Source organism: Apostichopus japonicus, chromosome 21 (genome assembly GCF_037975245.1).
Source record: "Apostichopus japonicus isolate 1M-3 chromosome 21, ASM3797524v1, whole genome shotgun sequence".
NCBI classification, from domain to species: domain Eukaryota; kingdom Metazoa; phylum Echinodermata; class Holothuroidea; order Aspidochirotida; family Stichopodidae; genus Apostichopus; species Apostichopus japonicus.
In genome coordinates, this window is record NC_092581.1 from 8,913,065 (window position 1) to 8,934,755 (window position 21,691).

The window sequence follows — 21,691 nt, forward strand, 5'->3', positions numbered from 1 at the left end:
GTTGGAGCGTGGTGAGAGGTCACCTGGTTGAATTGAACGGACCAGCCTGTTATTCATATACTAAGTTAGTCGCAACGACCACTACGAATACCATGGACGGCCAGTTCCACGAAGTTTTAAGGGATTTTGCCCTCGAGAAAATGAAAGAAATTGAAAGCAAAGAATCTACGAGCAAAGAGAGACGTAAAGCGATGTAAGATGGGTCTACGTCTGATTTAGGGACACATTCTTTTTTTAAATTGAATGTATTTATAATATTCTACTTAGTAATTTAGTACTTTACTTAGGCCTAACCTAAGCCTTAGTTAGGCTAGGCCTTAAACCAAAGTACTACTTCACCTAGCCAATTTATCCCATATTCAGTACATTGGTTGTGTGTAACAATATCATTCCATATATATTAAAAATTACACGCATTTGAAGTTTTGTTAAATCTGGGAATCTCAATAAATGGGCCTAGTGTTGTGTTTGTTCTTTTGGGGGGTGCTTTTTTTTCGTCGACGCCATACTAAGAAAGTAGACTAAGAGTCCCTCTTAATTGTTATAACTCTGATTTATTTCCAAGAAAACATATCTCTTCCTTTCTTACAAGCACGCTCATCCTTCCTCACGTTTCTTGTCCCACCCCCTACCTTGCACTCTTGGAAACCTGTCACGTAAAATACGCATATGATTGGACAATGATTATCAAATGAGTAGGGGAAAAACCCTTTACATAATTATCTCTGAGGCTTTGACATCACTATACGACACTAGGCCTATACATGTGGAAACTGTGACGTGGATTGTTGCGATCATCAAAATTTCTGATTTTAGCCTGTATTAAGTTAACCCCTAATTACAAGCCCACATATATTACGTGAATGATGTGATGTTCCTCTTTTCAAAGGAGACAATATTTAAAAAAATCACCTTAAGCCACAAACCTGTGTTCAGTGTCCTTGAAATGAAAGTTGTGAAAACAAAAAGGATAACATTTAACGCAAAATTAGGTAGTCACTCCCTTTACATCATCAATGTGCATAATTAGCTAATTGTTTATTCATAAATACAACCAGAACTAAAGAAAAGACATGTTAAATGGTCAATTTTTGAAGTGAGTTGCAGTTTTTTTCATGATTCCTAATGCCTAGATCAGAGTGATTACAACAATGTTGTTCTTAGGTGTCTATAGACTTTTAAGCAGTATACTGTTTGGAAGTCACCTTACTGCACTTCAACGCACTTAATTGGCTTTTAAGTGCAGGGCATTCTAAAGGATCACATGTCAGCACGTTCTTCATTCATAAACTACACTTTTAATAGTAGGCCCACACAGATACGTTATCGTATGCTAGTCCATTCCATTTAATAACAACAGTACACACACACACACACAATAACAATATAAATAGATAATAAATGCTGTTTATAATATCCACTGGTGATTCAGAAACTGCTTGCTAAGATGTAGTCAACATACGATGAACTGAAACAAAGATCAGTGTTGCAAAAGTGTACGGTAAATACCTGCAAAGGCTATGTTGGGCAAAAAACTCACTCAGTAAGTTGAACAGAGAGTGTGTGAGTGGGTTGGTACTGTTAATGAAAAACCTGAACTAGGGACCAATATGTAGGTAAAAAGAGAAAGAAAACAGACAGACTGGTTGGATGGAAAGAAGAAATGAATAAGAAACTTCCTCACCGTAGCCTACATTTTTGTTGGTCGATTCTGCACAATGTCCTAAGATTTGACCCATAAAAGAGAGCGAAAAAGGAAACTAGTAATGTCAGATTCATGTACTGTAGGTAGATAGCCTACATCATGAAGAGAATGTAAATGTACTGGTAATGCTTCAAAATGATCATTGCTGTAATTATTATGATTTGTTAGTTTGTTTGCTCATTCTTACAGGGGCCTACTGTCTTATCTTGGGCAGAATGGGAAAACCCTTTTCTTATGATGCAACATTTCTTATGCAGCTTCATACCATTCAATCACAGTACCTGATTGGCTATTGTGGCCATTGACAAAACAACCAGCTGTCAGAAAAGTTTTGGAACCTTCTGCATATCATGCACAAAAAACCCTGTGGGTAACATTACTTTTAGAATATAGCGGTATGCTGGATTGTACTACAGCAATATCATGCAGTTCTGAAGAAAGTTGTAACCATTAGGCCACATCATAACACTCTCATCATGAAAAAAAAAATAAAGTTGACTGATTAAAGACAAGAACCAATTGTTTTTCTTTACAAATTATAGGCTATCGTTTATTAATTCTTTTTTGGATTGTCAGTGACACCTTTTGGAACTTATTTGTCTGATTTTGTAATTTCACTGTGACCAAAATTTCTTGTGACAGCATTTAACTTGGATTACAGCTATTGGTTGCGCAGACCAAACAACAGACTTCCCCTCTCTGCGGAGAAGAATAGACTTAACTGCGTTCATTGCGGGAATGCGTTCTCAGATAAACAGTTTATCGCGATAATTGCAATCCTAGACAAAAGGAAAAGAGCGTGATAACTGTGATTATTGCATTCCGCGCAGCTGATAATTAAGGTTACTTCCACACAGAACTGTACTGCATGATTGTAGCCTTGGCTTGGCGATAGCCTTAGGGTAAGTTAGATCTAGATTACATTAGGCTACAGCTTTAGGCCTAGGCCTAGGGTATGAAGAAACCAAGTGGTTTCTTTATCATGGGATTAATTTACTTAACTTTGTCACACTTTATATTAATGATCAACGGAGGCTTTGATTTGAAATTGTTTGCTCGCTAGCTCCTGAATTAAGCTTAAAGAGCAATAAACGGTTCATAGAAAAAGGTCTATCTTGAAAAGATCCAAAGGCTGATATTTCAAAATCTGCTCATCACCCAATGACCTCACACAGAAATTCAAATTCAGAACCAAATGAAATCACCTTGGAATTTGAGGACACTGAAAACAATCAAATGTATACATGTATCTTGTTTATATATCTTACACACATATTTTTTTTATTCATTTCCAGTATCAGAAAAGCACGAAATGCTACTTATTCAGACAGTTCAGATGATGCATACTTAGCGGATAGAGTAATGGATAGTATTAAGGCAATTCCTGCTACTAAGGATGATAAGGACGAGACCGATCAGGCAGAGAAACACTCTAAGAAACGACATCACCACAAACATTCTAAGAGAGAAACTCACCATCATCATAAGAGCAGAAGGAAAGACAAGAAACACTCGTCGTCTTCAAAACACAAGCGAAAACATAAGCGGAAATCTTCAAGTCACAGAAGCAGAGAACACAAAAGGAAAGATCACTGCAAAGTTGAAAGCAACAGAGTTTTGGTCAAAGTGGAGAGAGGAGGAGAGGACTCTAATAACAAAAGTGAATCGACGAAGGATGAAGCCAAGAATGAGGATAGCGATTCATCAACTCCTGCAGATACAGTCGATGAAGACAGTGATATTGAGGTTGGATCTGTATCACCACCTAACCGGTTGGCAAAGGAAGACTTAATAGAAAAAGACCCATTGCATAATTCCAACGAATGTTCAAATGGATCTCCGAGAAACGCTGATCCCATCGTTAAAAAGGATGAAAGTAGCTTGAAATATGACAAAGCCGAAGACAAATTAAACACACTAGAGAAACAACAAAGGGACGATGATACTGTTGAAAGGAAAGGTATTAATCAAACTTTGCTACATAAAAGTTGTGATCTTATCCTCCATCCTTCTCATCGAGAAAACCATCAGAAAACAGAGCAATGCCACACTTCCTCTAACATGGTTAAAGATGAAGTGATTCCTAATAACAAGTTCCAGAGTGCAGACAGAGGTGGTCTGAAAGTGAGAGAGAGCAATGAAAAGTTGAAATTATCAGACGAAGTACTGTCAAAGACATCTGAGAGCTGGACAAAAGACGATGGGGAAGGTCTTACGATAGGACTAGGTAATCAAAGGGCCACGTCTGGTTTCCAAACAAAAGTCGGGAACATTAGAGAAGAGACGAGTATATCATCATCACCGTCAAAAGAGGATTCTAACATTAAGGCAGAAAATAAGTCCCAGGAAAGTTATTTAGAATTGGACAAGATAAAGAAAGACAAGGATACTTTGTTAAAGCTACAGAACAAGCAGAAAGTGATCAAAATCAATATCAAGACTTTTGAGTTACCTACGGATGCCCTATTAACCGCCGAGGATAAAGCAAAAGATGAAGAGAATGGCGATTCGAACACCTCGGAGGACGAGGATGGGGAGGATAATAACGGCAGCGACGATGCTGCAAGTCCTGGCCGTCTTCCATGGAGGATTGTACCAGAGGAAGGGGAGCTGTCTCCATCTACCGCTAGTGATGGAGGTGAACAGTCTAAGGTAGAGACTACGTCGAAGGTAACCGACGAAGAGGTAGAGACTACGTCGAAGGTAACCGACGAAAAGGTAGAGACTACTACGTCGAAGGTAACAGAGAAAAGTAAGGAAGAAATCAAGGACAAGGATGGACGACATAAGCACAGCAAGAAGAGAGGACACGACGAGGGAGGGGAAGATGGAGAAATCACGGCTAAGAGAAAGAAACAAAGGCATAAAGACGGAAAGCAAGATAAAAGATCAGAGAGTAGCTACAAAGGTTATACGGTCAGGTCCGTGAAAGATAGATTAGGAGTGAGGCAGAAGTCCAACTCGCCAGACAGAAAGACGGTCAGATCATCCGTGGTAGTGAGGGATAAAAAATCCCTACGGAGATATCCTGATCACTCACGATCGAGATCGAAAAGTCCAGCACAGCGTAGGTCACGTTCACGGAGTCCTCATTCTAGTAGATATTCTTCACGCAGAGGGCGTAGCGATAGGTCCAGATCGAGAAGTCCAGGTTACGGTCAACGGGCCAACTCACCACACGGAAGGAGAAATCACAGCTACCAAGATAAACGTACAGATTCGAGGGACAGAAAAAGAGATAGAAGTCGTTCTGGTTCGAGGGAGAGAAGGAGAAGAAGAAGAGAACGCTCCTACACACCGGTGGAAGAGATTGACAAAAAGAAGTTGTTTGAATTTGCCAAGGCCAATGCATACCTCTACCAGAAGGTTCTGTCAGGTGACCTACCAGCAACCACTAGGTTACCACAGCTCAAGAGCAAGGTGGTTAGTCTGTCAGGTGAGTCATCAACTAAAAGTATGTGTGTGTGTGTATGTATGTATGTATATTAGATCCTCCTGCAAGCAGGAACTCGGGAAGAAGCTTCATAGGCTTATCAAAGCCGCAGGCTGACCGAGGTCAGTCTCTTACATTCATATTTAACATCCATGATTATGAATTGTTAATTGTCAACAACTCTGTAACTGGACGACATACATTAATCTGGGAGTGACTCGAACAGGGGACCTTATGATTGGAAGGCACTGGCGTTAACCACTGAGCTAGCACTCCAGTCTGTTCTCATCAACACTCCAGTCTGCTCTCAAAGTCTGTTCTCATTTATGAGGAGGTAACCGATGATGAAGCAGTCCAACATTTGAAAGAGTGACGACAAACTGTGTAAAACTTAACTCGATTCCTGAATTGGTTGTAAAATATTCCTATGCTGCTACATAAAAGGACATTGTTTTAAACTACTGTTATGAAAAGCAATTAACTCCTCAGAAGCAAAAGTTGACCTCTTGCTATGTGACTGTTTAGATCTAAATCTTAAAAATGGAATCCAATTCAAGAGTCTTGGTCAAAGTTCTTACACTGTTTCTGTTGTACAGTTGCTGCACGTTGCATTGTTGTTGCAAATTTACAGTGAAATTCAAACATTGTATCATTTAATTTTTTCAAGGAGGCAAAACAGTGGATGAGCTGACCGAAGTTTGTAAAGGTCTGTCCAAAGTTGATGGTGAAGACAGTTCAGATGAAGAGCCATTGCACGTACCGGTCACCTCAGATGATGAGAGAGACAGTTTTATTCGTCATCCTTTTCTAGTTAAAGAAAGACCTACATCCATTGTCCTCAACATACAGGTAATGCAACCATAATTTTGGCTAGATGGAAGTTGATGATGGATGGGAGAGTGGGGGGGGGGGGATGGCAGAAGGGCGGGTTGGTAGGGAATATGGCAGGGGGGGAAGTAACAGTGCCTAGGTATTGAATGAAAGCTACCATACATGGAGCTGTTGAAAGTTGAAGGTTGAAGGATGATGATATTGTGTTGTTTCCAAATTTTTTGTGAAATGATGTAGTTGACAGGAATAATGTCATTTGCCATATGTAGTACTATGATGGTTTGTTCTGTGCCATTTGTCATCTGTAATACTATGATGGTTTGTTTAGTGCCATTTGTCATTTGCCATCTGTAGTAGTACTATGATGGTTTGTTTAGTGCCATTTGTCATATGTATTACTATGATGGTTTGTTCTGTGCCATTTGTCATCTGTAATACTATGATGGTTTCTTTAGTGCCATTTGTCATCTGTAGTACTATGATGGTTTGTTCTGTGCCATTTGTCATCTGTAATACTATGATGGTTTGTTTAGTGCCATGTGTCATTTGCCATCTGTAGTACTATGATGGTTTGTTTAGTGCCATTTGTCATCTGTAGTACTATGATGGTTTTTTCTGTGCCATTCGTCATCTGTAGTACTATGATGGTTTCTTTAGTGCCATTTGTCATTGCCATCTGTTGTAGTACTATGATGGTTAGTTTAGTGCCATTTGTCATTGCCATCTGTTGTAGGACTATGATGGTTTGTTTAGTGCCATTTGCCACCTGAAGTACTATGATGGTTTGTTTAGTGCCATTTGCCACCTGAAGTACTATGATGGTTTGTTTAGTGCCATTTGTCATCTGTAGTACTATGATGGGAATTGTTTAGTGCCATTTGCCATTGTACCCTCCAAGAGTGCCCAGAGCCTGTGTAAGCTAATTTACCAAACAGCTTGTACTTCATGTGTTGCTTGTGTTAAGTCTAGCTTGTCTGTTGAAGGTGAGTTTCCATTTTGCTGTTATGTTTTCACAACCTTCAGATTGAGCCAAGGACCAAGATTGGTCACCGTGAGATTAATCTCCGACAATCCTTTTTTTTCATTTTTTTCCTCTTTGGGTGTTTGCTATTTTAGTTAACCCCCGCCACTCCCCTCAAGAAATGAAAAGTAACCATAATCCCTGAAGTTATTGAGTAACATAACCCTGTAAATATGTCAATATATGTACTAAAAAGCAATTGTTTGGTTATATTCCTGATTTCAACTTGAATAGTGTTTTATATTGAAGTCAGTTTAATAAAAACTTGATTCTCCTCACCCAGATATTAGACAACCCCCTACACCACCCTCATCCCTCTATTACAACTTTCTGTTACTTCTAAGGTATTATTCACTTTGCAAATGTCTGGTTGTTCTCCTCGCAATGCAGAACGCTATTCCAATACCAGTCCAAAACAGCAAGGAGAAACTACGAGTCCAGTTTCCAGTGTCCAGCGGTACTCAGCATCGTAAGAAGGAGGAGTCTACCGCCACCGGACCATTCGGCGAGTGGGAACCGGTGAAGAAACCGAAGCCAGCGTCAGCTACGCCAGGTCCGAGCAACAAATCACCGGCTCCTCCGGTAGTTCCCCCTCCAGGTGGCACACCACCCTCCACATCCTCCTCCTCAGGTGTCAGTCTACCAGTTGCCACGCCCTCCTTACCCACCCCCTTGCTTCCAGCTGTGCCCGCACCAACACTACCCCCGGTGCCAGTCCCCGTAGAGGATCGTGTCTTTGATGAAACCCCAGCTGATGTAAGTTACTGCAACACCTAATCTCAATCGTTTTAAGAGAGATTCACCTTTTTAGCTGTTTTTAAAATGTCATTATACTTCTTAGCCTGGTTTAACTGTTTATGTTCCTTTTTTTACTTATTTTTTATTGTACAGCGCTTCAAGATTTCTGGGAGGCACTATATAAGTATTACATATTATTATTATTATTATTACTGTTGACCGAGCAATGTCAAATATTGTCTTGCTGCAACTTTGTTCATTTCTCTCCATGAGGATAAGATGTCATAGGTTGGTGACTTTAGGGGAGTGGGAAGGGTTGGGGCGGGGGTAATAGGGGGTTAGTTTCATGATCCAATTTGTACATTGTTTCTGAGAGTTATGCAGGGTCTGATACAAGTAATCCCTTAAACGTGGCCCTAAAACTGGAAGGGGGTCCTGGTAATGTTTAGTTCTTGTGTAAATCTGTTACTTACTGCCTGTTTAACAAGTTAATAAGCATATATGCTATGTTTTATTTACTGTTTGCTATCAAGTTTCTTTGATTCAGTCATCCTATTTCTATCTTCTCATCTTCATGACATTTCAGAATGTCAACATTGCAGATGTTGTTGCTATGAGACTGAAAGCAGCCCGACAATTACAGAGCAATCCTCTGGATATTGAAGCATTAAGCAGTATGCACAGGGCTCAGCATAGGGTAAGAAAACACTTTGAGTTTGGAAGCTACACATAGAAACTCCTGTCAATTCTCCTGTTTGTATGATGTTCTTGCTGGCGAAAAGAATGTTGTCACTGCTTTGAAATATGTCATGTTTTTACCGAGTTTTTCATCAATAAATGTTGATATCCTGTGACAATGATGTATTGTGACAATAGTGTATATTGATAATTTGTGAAATGTTTATTAGGTAATGATAAGTGATGCCACAAAAATTTGGGTGAACTTTGGTGGTTGAAATGCTTTTCTGTTCTCTCAACAATATGGATGCAAAAAGTTAGAAATTTGGTATACGTACTTGATAATATTGGTCTTAAGTTAGAAATTTAGTATACATATAGTGATAATGTTGGTTTTAAAAGGATTGTCTGGTGGCCCAAAGAAGTTAGCTTAAAAAATAGTAAATAATTTTCCAAACATGTTGTCAAAGTATGAGAACGCTAATGTTGCGTTTGACAGAGAAACGATTTTTTAATCGTTAAGGATAGACATTTCAAATATGATTTGAACAGTACAATACGTGACGTCAGCTCTGCCATAGCAGATTGCGTCATAACCCACCCTCCGCACAGTACCTATACGGCAATCACAACAAAAACAGCGTTTGTATACAGATAAATTTCTTCCTTAATTTCCGGTGAAATTTCTTTAAAATTAGATATGTTTTCAAAAACTCCTTAAGCCGCCATGTACTTGATCGGTGGTTCCGTGGTCTTTGTGTAACACAAGGTAAATTTTAACAGCAGACTCTGAGTTGTTCAGGCTATACATCGCGCTATCCAGCTCCAACGCGAAAAATGTTCGCATGTAGGCTATACTCAAACGTTGACAATCGGACAGTTCTGCGAAGCCTAAGCTTCTCAGTGCTACATTCTGCTCTGACAACGATTCGATCAATTTCTTCAATAATTTCCGGTGAAATTTCTTATAAATTAGGTATGATTTAAAAAACTCCTTAAGCCGCCATATATGTAGTAGATCGGTGGTTTCGTTGTCTTTGTGAAACACAAGATAAGTTTTAACAGCAGGCTCTTCGTTGTTTACACATCGCGGTATCCAGCTCCAGCGCGAAGAATGTTCGCGTGTATAGCCTACTCTAACGTTTACAATCGGACAGTTCTGCGATGACATCGATTCCGCAAAGTTTCATCTTTCGGTTTAACGAATACTTCACAAGTTTCCTTGTACTGTTAATTTGATCCGTGAATTTTATTTCAGCGATTTCGAAGAACAGTTAATGAACTGTGGTTTGAGTGTGAGTGTGCTATGTGTAACGCTATACAAGTACACCAACTGAGCATCGTAGTATATACGTTCGCGAGTACGTACGTTATATATATGAGGCAATCCAATGTGATTACACGTGAGTTTATTTGCTGCGGCATTGGGAGTGCTAACTTCAAGTCGCCTGTTTTGCCTATCTGCAACCACTACGTCAATCACCATATTGAAGCGTTCGAACAAACGGTACTTTTGGTGAGAAACTGGTGAATTTGAAAACCAGATTTCTACAAGAAGAAAACGTCGAATGGGGACAATTTTTACATGGTTAGAAAGAGAAAAATAATAACTACAAAGACAATGTATCAAAATCTTCCACCAGACAATTCCTTTAAGTTAGAAATTTAGTATACATATAGTGATAATGTTGGTTTTAAGTTAGAAATTTAGTATACATATAGTGATAATGTTGGTTTTAAGTTAGAAATTTAGTATACATATAGTGATAATGTTGGTTTTAAGTTAGAAATTTAGTATACATATAGTGATAATGTTGGTTTTAAGTTAGAAATTTAGTATACATATAGTGATAATGTTGGTCTTTAAAGCCTTCTCAGAAGTTGGCTTTTATGCACTTCACACTGCTTTCCTCTATGGCTAATGGCATTAAATCTGATATGGACACCAAATACATATCACTCTCCTTAACGTCGCTTAGCACTGGACTCTTTTCTAGGAACGTTGTTGTGACCTCAGTTACTTAATTACACAAGATTTTGTGACTTGAGTAAGGCAATGGAAAAGAACCTGTTGAAGGAAGTCTTATTATACTATTTGGAATGTACTATTCCTATCCAAGGATTGGTTCAGTGTCCAATAACAGCTCTTTAGTCATTGTAACATTGGTCTTTTATACGATGGAGTTTTATGAACGCTGTTTAACATGCCGGACTGTGGCTATTGCAAACAAAGTATTGCAAACCAAGATGTCCTCAAATGACCCCCAAAAAGACAGACACAAGCACTCTCATCTCCTCTTCTACAAATCAGAAATAAATAAATCCACAGATGGCCTTTACTCATCACCGATTCCAGTTTCTTCTCGGTTAGTGTCTGAACAGGAAACCAACACTTGCGAATTGACACAATAAACATCTAATAAACCATCTCCATCTTACATATCAGTTAAAAGCAAACAGAATTTGAAACAAATACAATAGGGATGTCCTATTGTCGTATTATTTTCAGAAGCAGATATTCACGAAGAAAATATCTCGCGATCTGTCTGTGAAGAATATTGTATTAGACCCATAGAGATCTTGGTTTTACACAGTACTGGGAATATTTTGTGATATGACATCATCTTCCTTGTTCTTTTCCAAATTAGCTTCAAAATTGGGTCAACAAGGAGAGTAAGCCAGGCCTATTTACGGGGCGAACCGACGCCAACATTCTGACCCCACTGCAACTTGCTAATCCTAATCGTAAGAATCAGGCTTGGGCTAAGAAGGTAAGTCGCTGCATCTGGTAATGCTCTCATGTTTATTTATGATTCACATATTGTGAAGCTAACAGGCATATTTCAAGCTTACAGTGTTAGTTGTATTTTCAATACAGTATTTTCATACATTACTTAGTTTAAACAAGAAAAAGGGTGAAAATTTAATAAAGGTTTAAAGATTATACTGTTTTCTTACATTTTGCTAGAAAAAACACAGGTTAAACGAAATGATAGAGTGTAAGGCGATGATAAGCAGGAATATTTTGTATAGTCTCTCAAACTTTATTCTTCTGCAATGTACTAAGTGTCTTTCTACATTTTGTGGCTATTTGTGTGTGTTTTTGACATTAACATTAGGATGCTGGTAGCAAATAGCCAACAGAGTCCTTTTTTGAAGTTTGGCATTTATTGAAAATGAAGATATTAAAAACAAAAAAAAACATGGTCATTGAATAGTTTGTTAATGACATTATTAGCAATAAAAAAATAATAATTATAAAGGGATAAACTTTATGTGCCCTCCCCGGACAAAATGAATATAAGATATGAAATGTTCAGTGATACTCTATGAAATGGCAATAATAAGTGACCCATCAAAGTTGCTAGATATGTGGACATTGTAATAAAAATAGTTTTCAGGAGAACATTAGGAGAACATAGCAGACCTTCTACAGTTGGGTAGTGATTATTAGAAAGACTTTCAATAGTTAAAGTATCTTTTGTCTTCCTAATGGTATGATAATGGCACGATTGCCAATTCCACGAATAGGTTTTTTTTGTTGTAATTTTTCTTTTTCTTTGTGCTTCACTGTAAAGTCAAGTGTTTCTTGAGACTGTTACCTATCATCCTTCAGTACTCTTGAGCCTCAGAGTCTGAGGTACTTTAAATTTTCTTAAATTTTTGTTGTTATTATGTTAGATTAAAGTTACTTTACTACATGCAGTAAGATTAGTAACAGTCAACAATAAAACATTTAGTGAATGGTAATCGTAAGTGTCACCACGTATTATTGACCGCATGCATGAATGAATATGTTGGGGGTTTGCTCGTCTGGCCGTACCGAGAGTTTTGTCTGGCAGGACCAGATGATGTAAACCTCCCATCGATGCATCATTATGATCTAGTCTGCGATGATGCATTGATGGGAGTGTGATTACATCAACTTAGCTTCTTACAGGTGGCTCTGTTTATCAAACCACTCAGTCGAGAAACCGCCCCCGTTCGTGAAAAATTCAGATGAGATCTATGGGTAAGTGTGGAATGTTTCATTCAGGTACACTCACTCTGGAACTTCTGTTTAACTTTAAAATTTTGATGAAAATGTTGTGTTTTTCTCTTGATCTGTTTTCATTTGTGTGTTAAGTACAGAAAGTCTTCTTTGAGATGGGTGACTGGCTTTAATGCTCTTAGAAGCTCTTTAAACTTTGTTACTGAAACATTTCATGAGACCAAAAACTCAAGTTATATTTGATGTTATCAACATGAAATATTCTGTCCATCCAAAAAGTTTTAAGTATTTGATGTATCTACATGAAACATTCCATTCAATAAAATACAAGTTAGTTGTTACTGGTGTAGCAACAAGAAGCTTTCCAGAACATTCAAGTAAAGTCTGGAAAGGGAAAAAGTTGGACTGGCCTCACGGAGGAGGGACAGGATTCAACCATCGGAGAAGAGGACCAAATCGTTTCAGGAAACGAAAGTTTATCATCTGCGAAAAATTGGAAGCTTTTCCTGAAATCTTTGTTGTTTTACCTTGTATGAATACAGAGAGATGTCACTGGAAAGGTTTCAGTAAATATCTGTTGGTTTTTTTTTCTGGTCACTGTTTGATACATAATGCATATTGACAAGCAAATGCTTGTAAAGTTCACTTTTAAGATGGTTGACGTAAAAAGATAAATTAGCCATCTTATCCAAGCCTCACATCGAAAAAGGGTGACACCAAGGTAAGAGTGAGACTTGGCCCTTTGGATAAGGTAGGGTGCAAGACTTGGTATGATGGCAGATTAATTGAGCTAAATTAACTGCAAGTAGCTCTTCCCTCTTAGACAGTAATAAAGGTACTTAAATGATCAGTAGCCAAAACTGTAATTGTCAGATGGAAAGGGGAAGTCATAGCACGGTCATTCATACGTAACAATGTTTACATGGCTTTTTTGCAAATAACTACACAGAACTGACCAGCAAGAATATCAGCCCAAAGTACTCTTTTTGCCAATAAACATTCTTTATGGCATAACCATTGCACTGCCCCTTCCCCTCGCACCAGTTCTGCCTGCCAAAACTTTCTTTGTTGGGAAATGTGTCTTCTTGTCAGTAACTTAACCATTTAGCTCTCCATCTTATCAACCCCCCTTTTTACTTTTCTCCACCTCGTTCACATACCTGGTCACTGCACTGTCCGTGCCCTAATTTATCCGCAAAGGTCTCGATTTAATGTTGATACAAACATCTAAACAGCCGGGGTACCCAACCCAATGACCAGAGTCAAATGTTCCATCTGATAGTAGGCTCATTACTTAAGTGCCTTTTAATTTTGAAATTGCATTTTTTGTGTGTCATACTTTTAATCACCCATCCTTTTCCTTTCTTCCACATTTTGGGAATCTCACCACAGGACATGTTCCATCACCACACGCCGGTGCAAGGAGGTATCGGGATGCAGCTGCTGCAGAAGATGGGCTGGAAACAAGGAGAAGGCCTGGGAAGAAACAAAGAGGGGGTCACCCTGCCAATCATGCTGGACGTCAAAATGGATAGGAAAGGTACGTAAAGTGATAAACAAGATGGCAGATGGAATGGATCTACATTGAACTTTGACCTTGACCCTGAACAACTGCATAAGTACTGCTTAAAACTTGTCCCATTATTCTCTTCATGTCTTATGGTTTAATGACTCTTTCCAACATACTGACAAGCAGAAAATGGCTAAAAGCAGTTTCTGGGTATTTGACCATTGACCTATGACATCACCAGTCGTGAGTTTACAGTACATGGTCAGGCTCTTACCCACCAAGTTTGAACGGGATCGGACTTCAGAGCTTGGAGAAGTTCACACTTTTTCTCAAAACTTAGACCAGTTTTATCTTTTAAGTCGATTATTTTTTGACCCCAATCCTAAACAACCACATAAGTACTATTTTAATATTTTGTCCCATTATTTTCTGCATATCTTGTGGTTTAATGCCTTTTTCCAACACACTAAGAAGCAGTTAATGGCTAAAAGCAAAATTTTGGGGTATTTGACCTTTGACCTATGACGTCATCAATCATGCAGGCACGAGGTTTATGTGTTCAGGCACCTACCCACCAAGTTTGAACTTAGGACTTAGGGTCTAGGAGTTTGGGACACACTTTTTTTGCTCAAACACTTCCTCACATTTCTGATGTGGAGTGAAGTACAATATCTCATATCTCTACATAACATGTAGATAAGATATAAAAAAAAGAAAGCTAAGTAAACTTCTAAAGGGATAGAAAAGGATGACCCAATGCCAACCTATAATCGTTTCATTTGTAACACTCATGAGTTATATATTCAATGTTTGTTTTTCTTGTGACCTTACAAGTATATGAGATCCAAGGAGAGAAGAAGCCTTTCAAAAGTTGTTTTTGGTAACAGTTTTTGTCAGTGATTAAACATACTCAGTTTCACTACCCCCTGCTGTGAAGCCAGTCAGTCTCCCTGCATGTCTCGACGACGGCAAAAGAAGATTCTTCTTCATCCAGAAATTCTGAAAAAAATATTTGTCTAATATGAAATTACTTTGAGATACAGTTCTTCCTGTATAACTTTTACCTTCACAGTAGAATGGGGAAGTAGGAGGTGGGGGGGGGACCTCAGATTAGCATATAATCCACTGGCTGATCCCCGTGGTTACACAACCCAACATTTACATATTTGTTATATTAAAATGCATCTTTAGGCCTGGCAGTAAAGCCACCTCCAAAAATGACCAAGATGCTGGGAGGAGGTAGACAACAGAAGATGCGGAACCAGACACCGAATCCTCCCCAGGCTAGTCTGGATCTGTCGGGCAAACACCCGGTCTCTGTCCTCAATGAACTTTGCTCCAAGAGGAGATGGCCGCAGGCAGATTATGTCATGGTGCACGAAGAAGGACCTCCTCACAGAAAAGAATTCATATTTAAGGTATTGTGGTAAAATTATTAGGAAAAGTCTGCCGTCAGTGACCTCGTTCTATGAGAATTGTGTACGAGACAAGCTGCTGTCCGTGTGGAAAGATCCCAGCCACCCATCGCATAATCATCTAACCAGCTGTATCTTTGCTCGTAGCGGTAGATTGAGGTCTCTGACGTCACACACAAATAGACATCGTTCTTCGTTTATAGGCACTGCCATTAGTATTCACAACAAGAACTTCATGAGGTAGGGGGGGGTGGCCGTTCCACTTACTTGCGCTGTTGGAGCTAGTTGTTTAGACTGCATTTAACTGTTGTATATTATCAATGTTTTTTGTTTTTTTCGTATTTTGTATCATTCATTGTATCAATGTTCTTTGTATTTTGTATCATTCATTGTATTGCTCACCGCAGATATGTAATTTCCTTCTGGGATTCAATTAAGTTGACTTACTTACTTACTTACTATGGTGGAAATCTCATCCTTCTTGAGCAGATTAATTTATTCTTTTTGGATTGCTATTCGATACCCAACTTGCACTGCAATGGAAGTCATGTAAGCTGGTCTAGTCAAATTTACTTGACCTCAAAGGGTGTGAAGACTCGCGCAAAAAGACAAGTCTAATGCCGGTAATCTGACCTAGTTTCGAATTAGGTGTAACAGAAGTGTTAGACACCACCACGGATCCCAGAAAATACACACACAGCTTGCTACCGTCGGTAATTAGACACTAGTGTACAGTCAATACGTACAGCTGCAGTCAATACCCACAGCACAGTGTAAAAACGATACAGTGATGGACATCTCAGGTCCAGCTAAAGATAACAAGGTATCACGTTGCATTACTGTCTGCATTTTGTAGCGACAAGAGAAAAACTTCACTTGCAAGCAACAGAAAGTTAACTTTTTAAAGATGGCGGCACGCTGTTTGGGGCGAGTCTTAAATGCCTTTAAAGGTCTGCTGTATAGACCTCAACTATAGCACGCTATCATGGAAAATTTTCTTGAGATTACGTAATCGACCTGCCTTGGTCGTAAAATGACCTCATTTTACGAATTAGACTTGCCTAGCCTGCCACATATTTTTTCTTGTACGAGGTCATTTGTGTAAACGCTGTATGATTAACTATGTAATTTATTATCTATGTTGGCTAATTGTGGAGCCTGAGGGCGTTTTACAACCGTGGTTGGTCGATTACATAATCACAAAACTGTCCAAGATATAGCATGCTATAATTTGGAGCCAATAAAGCAGATCTTTAATGAATTAGAATAATGATGTGTTTAAACCAAGTGTGAAAAGTGTCTCATGATCTCATCAATTCATTAATTACTCACTCATTAATCTGTATTTCAGTGGCACAATTGAGTCAGTCGTCTATTTTGCTCAAATCCAATTTTTGTTTCTTAATAATACTCGGGTAGGTTTGGTAAAAATGCCCACCAAAGCACAAAGCGGTTGCTGTAGAGGAGTCAGTTGCATTTGACAGTTTCATTCCACACAGGTTCACTCCTGTTGTGGTGTGTTGTTGCATTTGACAGTTTCATTCCACACAGGTTCACTCCTGTTGTGGTGTGTTGTTGCATTTGACAGTTTCATTCCACACAGGTTCACTCCTGTTGTGGTGTGTTGTTGCATTTGACAGTTTCATTCCACACAGGTTCACTCCTGTTGTAGTGTGTTGTTCTTTCTGTGAACTCTATGAAAGCTGTCTTCTTATTCAGAACAGGCATAGTTAGCTGTTTATTAGCCTCAGTAGTTCATGTCAGTTTTAGTTCCAATTCTAATATGGAAAGTAGGCTAGGATGCTGTGAAAGTGTGATAGTCTATGCTCAGTTTTCATGTTGTTTTGCAAAGTAATTGAGTTTGTGTAGATGTCTGCTGCCACCATTGACATTATTTTAGGGTTTTAAGACAGTCGCTCAAGATATGCTTCTGGTTTACATTGGAAGCTTCTCAATACCATGATACAACACATAGTTAACATGTCAAAGAATATAGTAAATTATAATTTGATTTGAACTTCTGGTGTGACTGGTTGCCATGACAACATAAAGTATACACAAGGAAATATGCCCATTTCATTGCTATAGCAGTGAGGGTTGTATTCATAGACCCTGTGTGACTACAGACAAATGTATTTCATTAGTTCAACAATACACATAAAATAAAACAATGTCAAAAATAACTGAAATTTAGAAAATGTTGCATATCTTGTATTCTTTATATCGACAGGTTATTCTAAATGGAGAGGAATTTAAAGGATCTGTGTCTTGCAATAATAAAAAGGAAGCAAAAGCTCTGGCTGCAGAGACAGCTCTTATCAAGATGGGCCTTCTACCAAACCCTTCTCAAGCTACCTGAAAAGAAATTGTTGATTGGCCAGCTGGGCCCTCCACCAAACCCTTCCCCAGCGACTTAAAAGAAAATTCTTGACTGGTCAGCTGGGACCCTCCATTAGACACTTCCCACGTTACCTTGGCTAGTCAAGCTGGGCCCTCCAGCAAACATTTCCCAACCTACCTGAAAGAAAACACTTGACTGGCAAGCTGTGCCCTCCACTAACCCTGTCCTAGCTACCTGAAAGGAAATGCTTGGCTAACCAGCTGGGCCTTCTACCAAATACTTTGCAAGTTTACCTTGGCTATTCCAGCTGGGCCATCCACCAAACTCTTCGCAAGTTACCTTGGCTTGTCATGCTAGGCCCTGCACCAACACTTCCCAATTTACCTCGAAGAAATCTCTCTTCTGGTCATGCTGTTCCATCCATCAAATCAATCTCAAACTGCCTGACAACATTAACTGGACAGCCGAAAGAAGAGCCTACTATTGGTCACTTCCTTGTAACATGTCAGAAATTTATAAATGAATTCAAAGAAAGTGTCCATGGGAACCTATGATGCCAACCCAGGAACCCGTCTTATACTTTTTGTTTACCGTCCAAATTGGCACTAACTTACATAAACTGTTGTTCTTTTGAAGAATATAATTTATTATAAAATTAGAAGAATAGAAATATTATTGATGATGATAATATTTAGAATATTATTGATAATGACAACTTGTTGTTTCTTGTAAGGAGTCTTTGAAAAGTATGTTTTTAATCAGCATAGGGGTCTCTACAGCTAGTATTCAGTAACCTTGGTAATTGTTTCTAAACAGTGCTCTATTTTCTCATCTATACTAAAAATAAGTTAATCCACCGGAGTACAACGACACATACTCCTTGCATTGCAGTGTTGTGATGTTCATTGTTCTGCTATTAGCATATCTGACTGGCTTAATAAAAACTGGACTAATTCCACCCTACCTCCTACCCCTAATTCCATTTTCTGACTACACCCACTGATTGTCTGTCAGGGGTGGTGGTGCCAGGGGGTGGGGGGCACAAGAGGAATATGACTACCAGTTAGAACACCTTGGGTGCGCCTTTTCATAAAGTAGAAGTACCCACTTGGGTAATAAGGAGTACTACCCATTTACATATTTGCAATTAAAAAAGTGCCCTTTTGTGGTTTTTAATTGTTGACTTTTTTGTTGAAAAATGAGTGCTATTGTGAGATCAAACTTTCAAAATGGTTGTACGCTTGCTGGTTGTGTTAGAGGAATTTTATACTACTCCTTTTTCTTTCACTAAAGTAACTGAATTGCATTCTTCTGTTGAATGCTATGAAATATCTTCACCAAAGTAGTGGAGCAGTCGGTTGGAAGACTGCCTAATCTACATAAAATGTTTAGGCCAGATATTTAAATGCAAATTTAGATGTATCTGTGTCAGTCTGTTTGGAAACTGAGCAAGTTTACACTAAGTGTCAATTCTTGAAATGGACAGATCAAAACTTGCTCTTCTACACAAGGGTGGCCTTAGGTCATATTCAATAAAAAGAAATGAAACATCAGTTTTGATTATCCAGTTTTCTTTATTTTGCTTTTTGGCTCCCTCTCCCGTCAGGCCGTGAAGCATCATCGGTCAACATCCAAAATACGTTACACCACAACAAGGACCATCAATTAGAAAGTGGTGTTTCCAATCAGATCAGATACCCCAGCAGTCGGCCAACCTAGGCCTACAGCCCAGTATCTTCCATGAGGAGTGCGTCACCAGGCCCTCATCCCTCAGAATAGATGTTCATTGATTTTGAACTTTGATGTTAAACAAAATAATGATCTGATTGATCTCCGTTAGCAAGCTCCAAAACTTAGATCAATTTTTTTACTTCTGTAAAATCTTGCGACAACCCGCAAAACTTTTTGCAACCCTCAAATGGGTAGCACCCCATACCATGTGGCCTATGAGTGTAACAGGAACCTGATGTGCCCCCAAGTATGCTCAACAGTCAAATGTTTGTCAATCATGTTCAAACTTGGATAGTTCTTCTGCCACCATTTTCCTTGTCTGAGGCATCTCTGTGTCTATATTTTTATTATCGGAAAAATGTAGTGAACTTGCATGAAAAGTCTTTATTTTGTTGAAAACTTTGGGCGATTATTAGCACATTAAAGTGGGGACTACACCGGTTGACAGTTAAAACAGTAGATGAATTGTCCTTGGGACTACTGACGACGACTTTGGTGTGAAATTTCATCATCTCACCAGCCCTCTAATTTTGATTTTTATGAGATTTGAATTTTTCCTTTTTAGCATCTGCATAACATTATGACAAGAATGATTTTTAAAATGTATTTTCTAGTGCTGGGTTGCATTAAAATAGAATGCAATGTAAACTATTTTACCAGCATAGCCTAGGTTTCCCACCTTTGCTGACCTGAATTTTTGGGCATGTTCAAAATAAAGTTGAACAGAAAAATGACTTACATATTTTGAATTATTTATGTAAGGCAAAATAAGACTTAAAATGAGATGGACATGTGGATGAATACACTTTCAAAAGGAAAAATTTATTCACATGGTTAGACTAAATATAAAATTTCAAATTATATACATATAAGTTTAATATTAAAGGCATAAAATAAATTCATTTGGAATGTTCTCAACAATTCATAAAATTTCTCTGAGAAGAAATGTAACTCTTAATTGTGGCAGTTTGATATTGATCTGTCAGCAAATATTGTAAATTAGATAAAACTGGGATCAACAACTGTTTTGAATTCTATCCAAAAATTTACCAATTATCAATGAATAACTTTTTGGATCAGTAGAATATTTAGCATAATGATATTACTAATGAAGTTCTTTCAAGTCTCTCAAATCATTTTGGTAACATTGATAACTGGACAGAATGTAGAATTGGGTTTGGTAAAATCAGACCCCTTTAAGCAGTAACATTCTCTATATTGCTGTTGGAAACACTCTAGACATGAGGCTTACAGTCCTGAGGCTGACATGAAATGCGCTTGAGTATCAAGTCATGCCACGTTTGTCTACATACATGCCACTATCCTTCAGACATGTCTGTTCACATGCCACAATAGTGTACAAACATGCCACCCTAGGGTAGAAACATGTCACTATGACTGCACACATGCCACTATCATTCAGACATGTCTGCAACATGCCACACTAGGGTACAAACATGCCACACAAATGCCACTACAAGTGCACACATGCCGTTGTGGCTGCAAAAATTTCATTCAAGTTCAAACATGTTAATATGATTGCACAAACAATGCCAAGAAGCCAGACATGCCACTGTGACTGCACACATGCCACCAGCATTTAGAAATGCCATTATGGCTGCAAACATGCCACTAGAGTTCAGACACACTTCTATAACTGAACAAATGAAATTGAGAGTCCTGGCATCACACTTTGCAATGCAACACACATGCCAACTACAGTAATTATCCAAACCTGGACTTAATTCCCCGAAATAGGACCTAAGCCTCTCCACACACAATGGAGATTCTTGACATTGCACAGTATGACCTAAGTATGACCTTGGTCTTGTCAATAACTATGATCCCAGATATCATCTCCACTTGTTTTGCACTTCAAAAAATATCACACACAGTAAACACTTACGTCCACTCGTACATTGTATTAACAAATTTCATGTCTTTACATGACTTCTGCAAAATGTCCTTTGGGGTGAAAAGTCGTCTGGCAAAATCTCTTGGAAAACTGTCTAACTTCAAATTTGGACTAACATCGTCTGTTGGGGCAGTGAAGAGCGTGTGTGATGCCGATGTAAAACAAGCTGTTGGTTCGTGGGCCTGGAAAGTCAATGAGAATTGTCCCTGCTGCGTTTCTGATAACAGGTCCGTCAGAAGGTGTACGTTGTGCGGTAAAATAGGCCCTGAGACTTCAAGAGTGTGAATATCATGAATCTGATGTCCTATGATCTGACGCATACAGCCCGATTTGATCTGAAAATAAACATCATCGTACAAAAAAATTAATTAAGGCAGCTTTC

General features: G+C 38.7%; 2 protein-coding genes across 5 annotated transcripts in view; one reads left to right on the forward strand and one right to left on the reverse strand.

Moving 5' to 3' along the window:
- Positions 1-19,216, forward strand: LOC139963293 (uncharacterized). 2 transcript variants are annotated; one of them, XM_071963964.1, is made up of 9 exons: positions 2-193; positions 3,001-5,141; positions 5,806-5,987; positions 7,381-7,746; positions 8,315-8,425; positions 11,055-11,177; positions 13,790-13,937; positions 15,099-15,325; positions 17,553-19,216. In XM_071963964.1, exons 1-9 carry the CDS (start codon positions 93-95, stop codon positions 17,679-17,681), a joined length of 3,528 nt encoding a protein of 1,175 aa, XP_071820065.1. In that variant the 5' UTR covers positions 2-92; the 3' UTR covers positions 17,682-19,216. The 2 variants fall into 2 exon arrangements, with proteins under 2 accessions (XP_071820066.1, XP_071820065.1); XM_071963965.1 differs by lacking the exons at positions 15,099-15,325; positions 17,553-19,216 and adding an exon at positions 12,347-12,418 and having other exon boundaries at positions 1-193; positions 13,790-13,929.
- Positions 19,018-21,691, reverse strand: part of LOC139963294 (protein downstream neighbor of son homolog) — a 15,932-nt gene continuing 13,258 nt past the window's right edge. For all 3 annotated transcript variants that reach the window (XM_071963968.1, XM_071963966.1, XM_071963967.1), the window contains exon 11: positions 19,018-21,644. In XM_071963968.1, the coding sequence (XP_071820069.1) occupies positions 21,297-21,644 (348 nt within the window). In that variant the 3' untranslated portion in view covers positions 19,018-21,296. The remainder of the gene's footprint in view (positions 21,645-21,691) is intronic.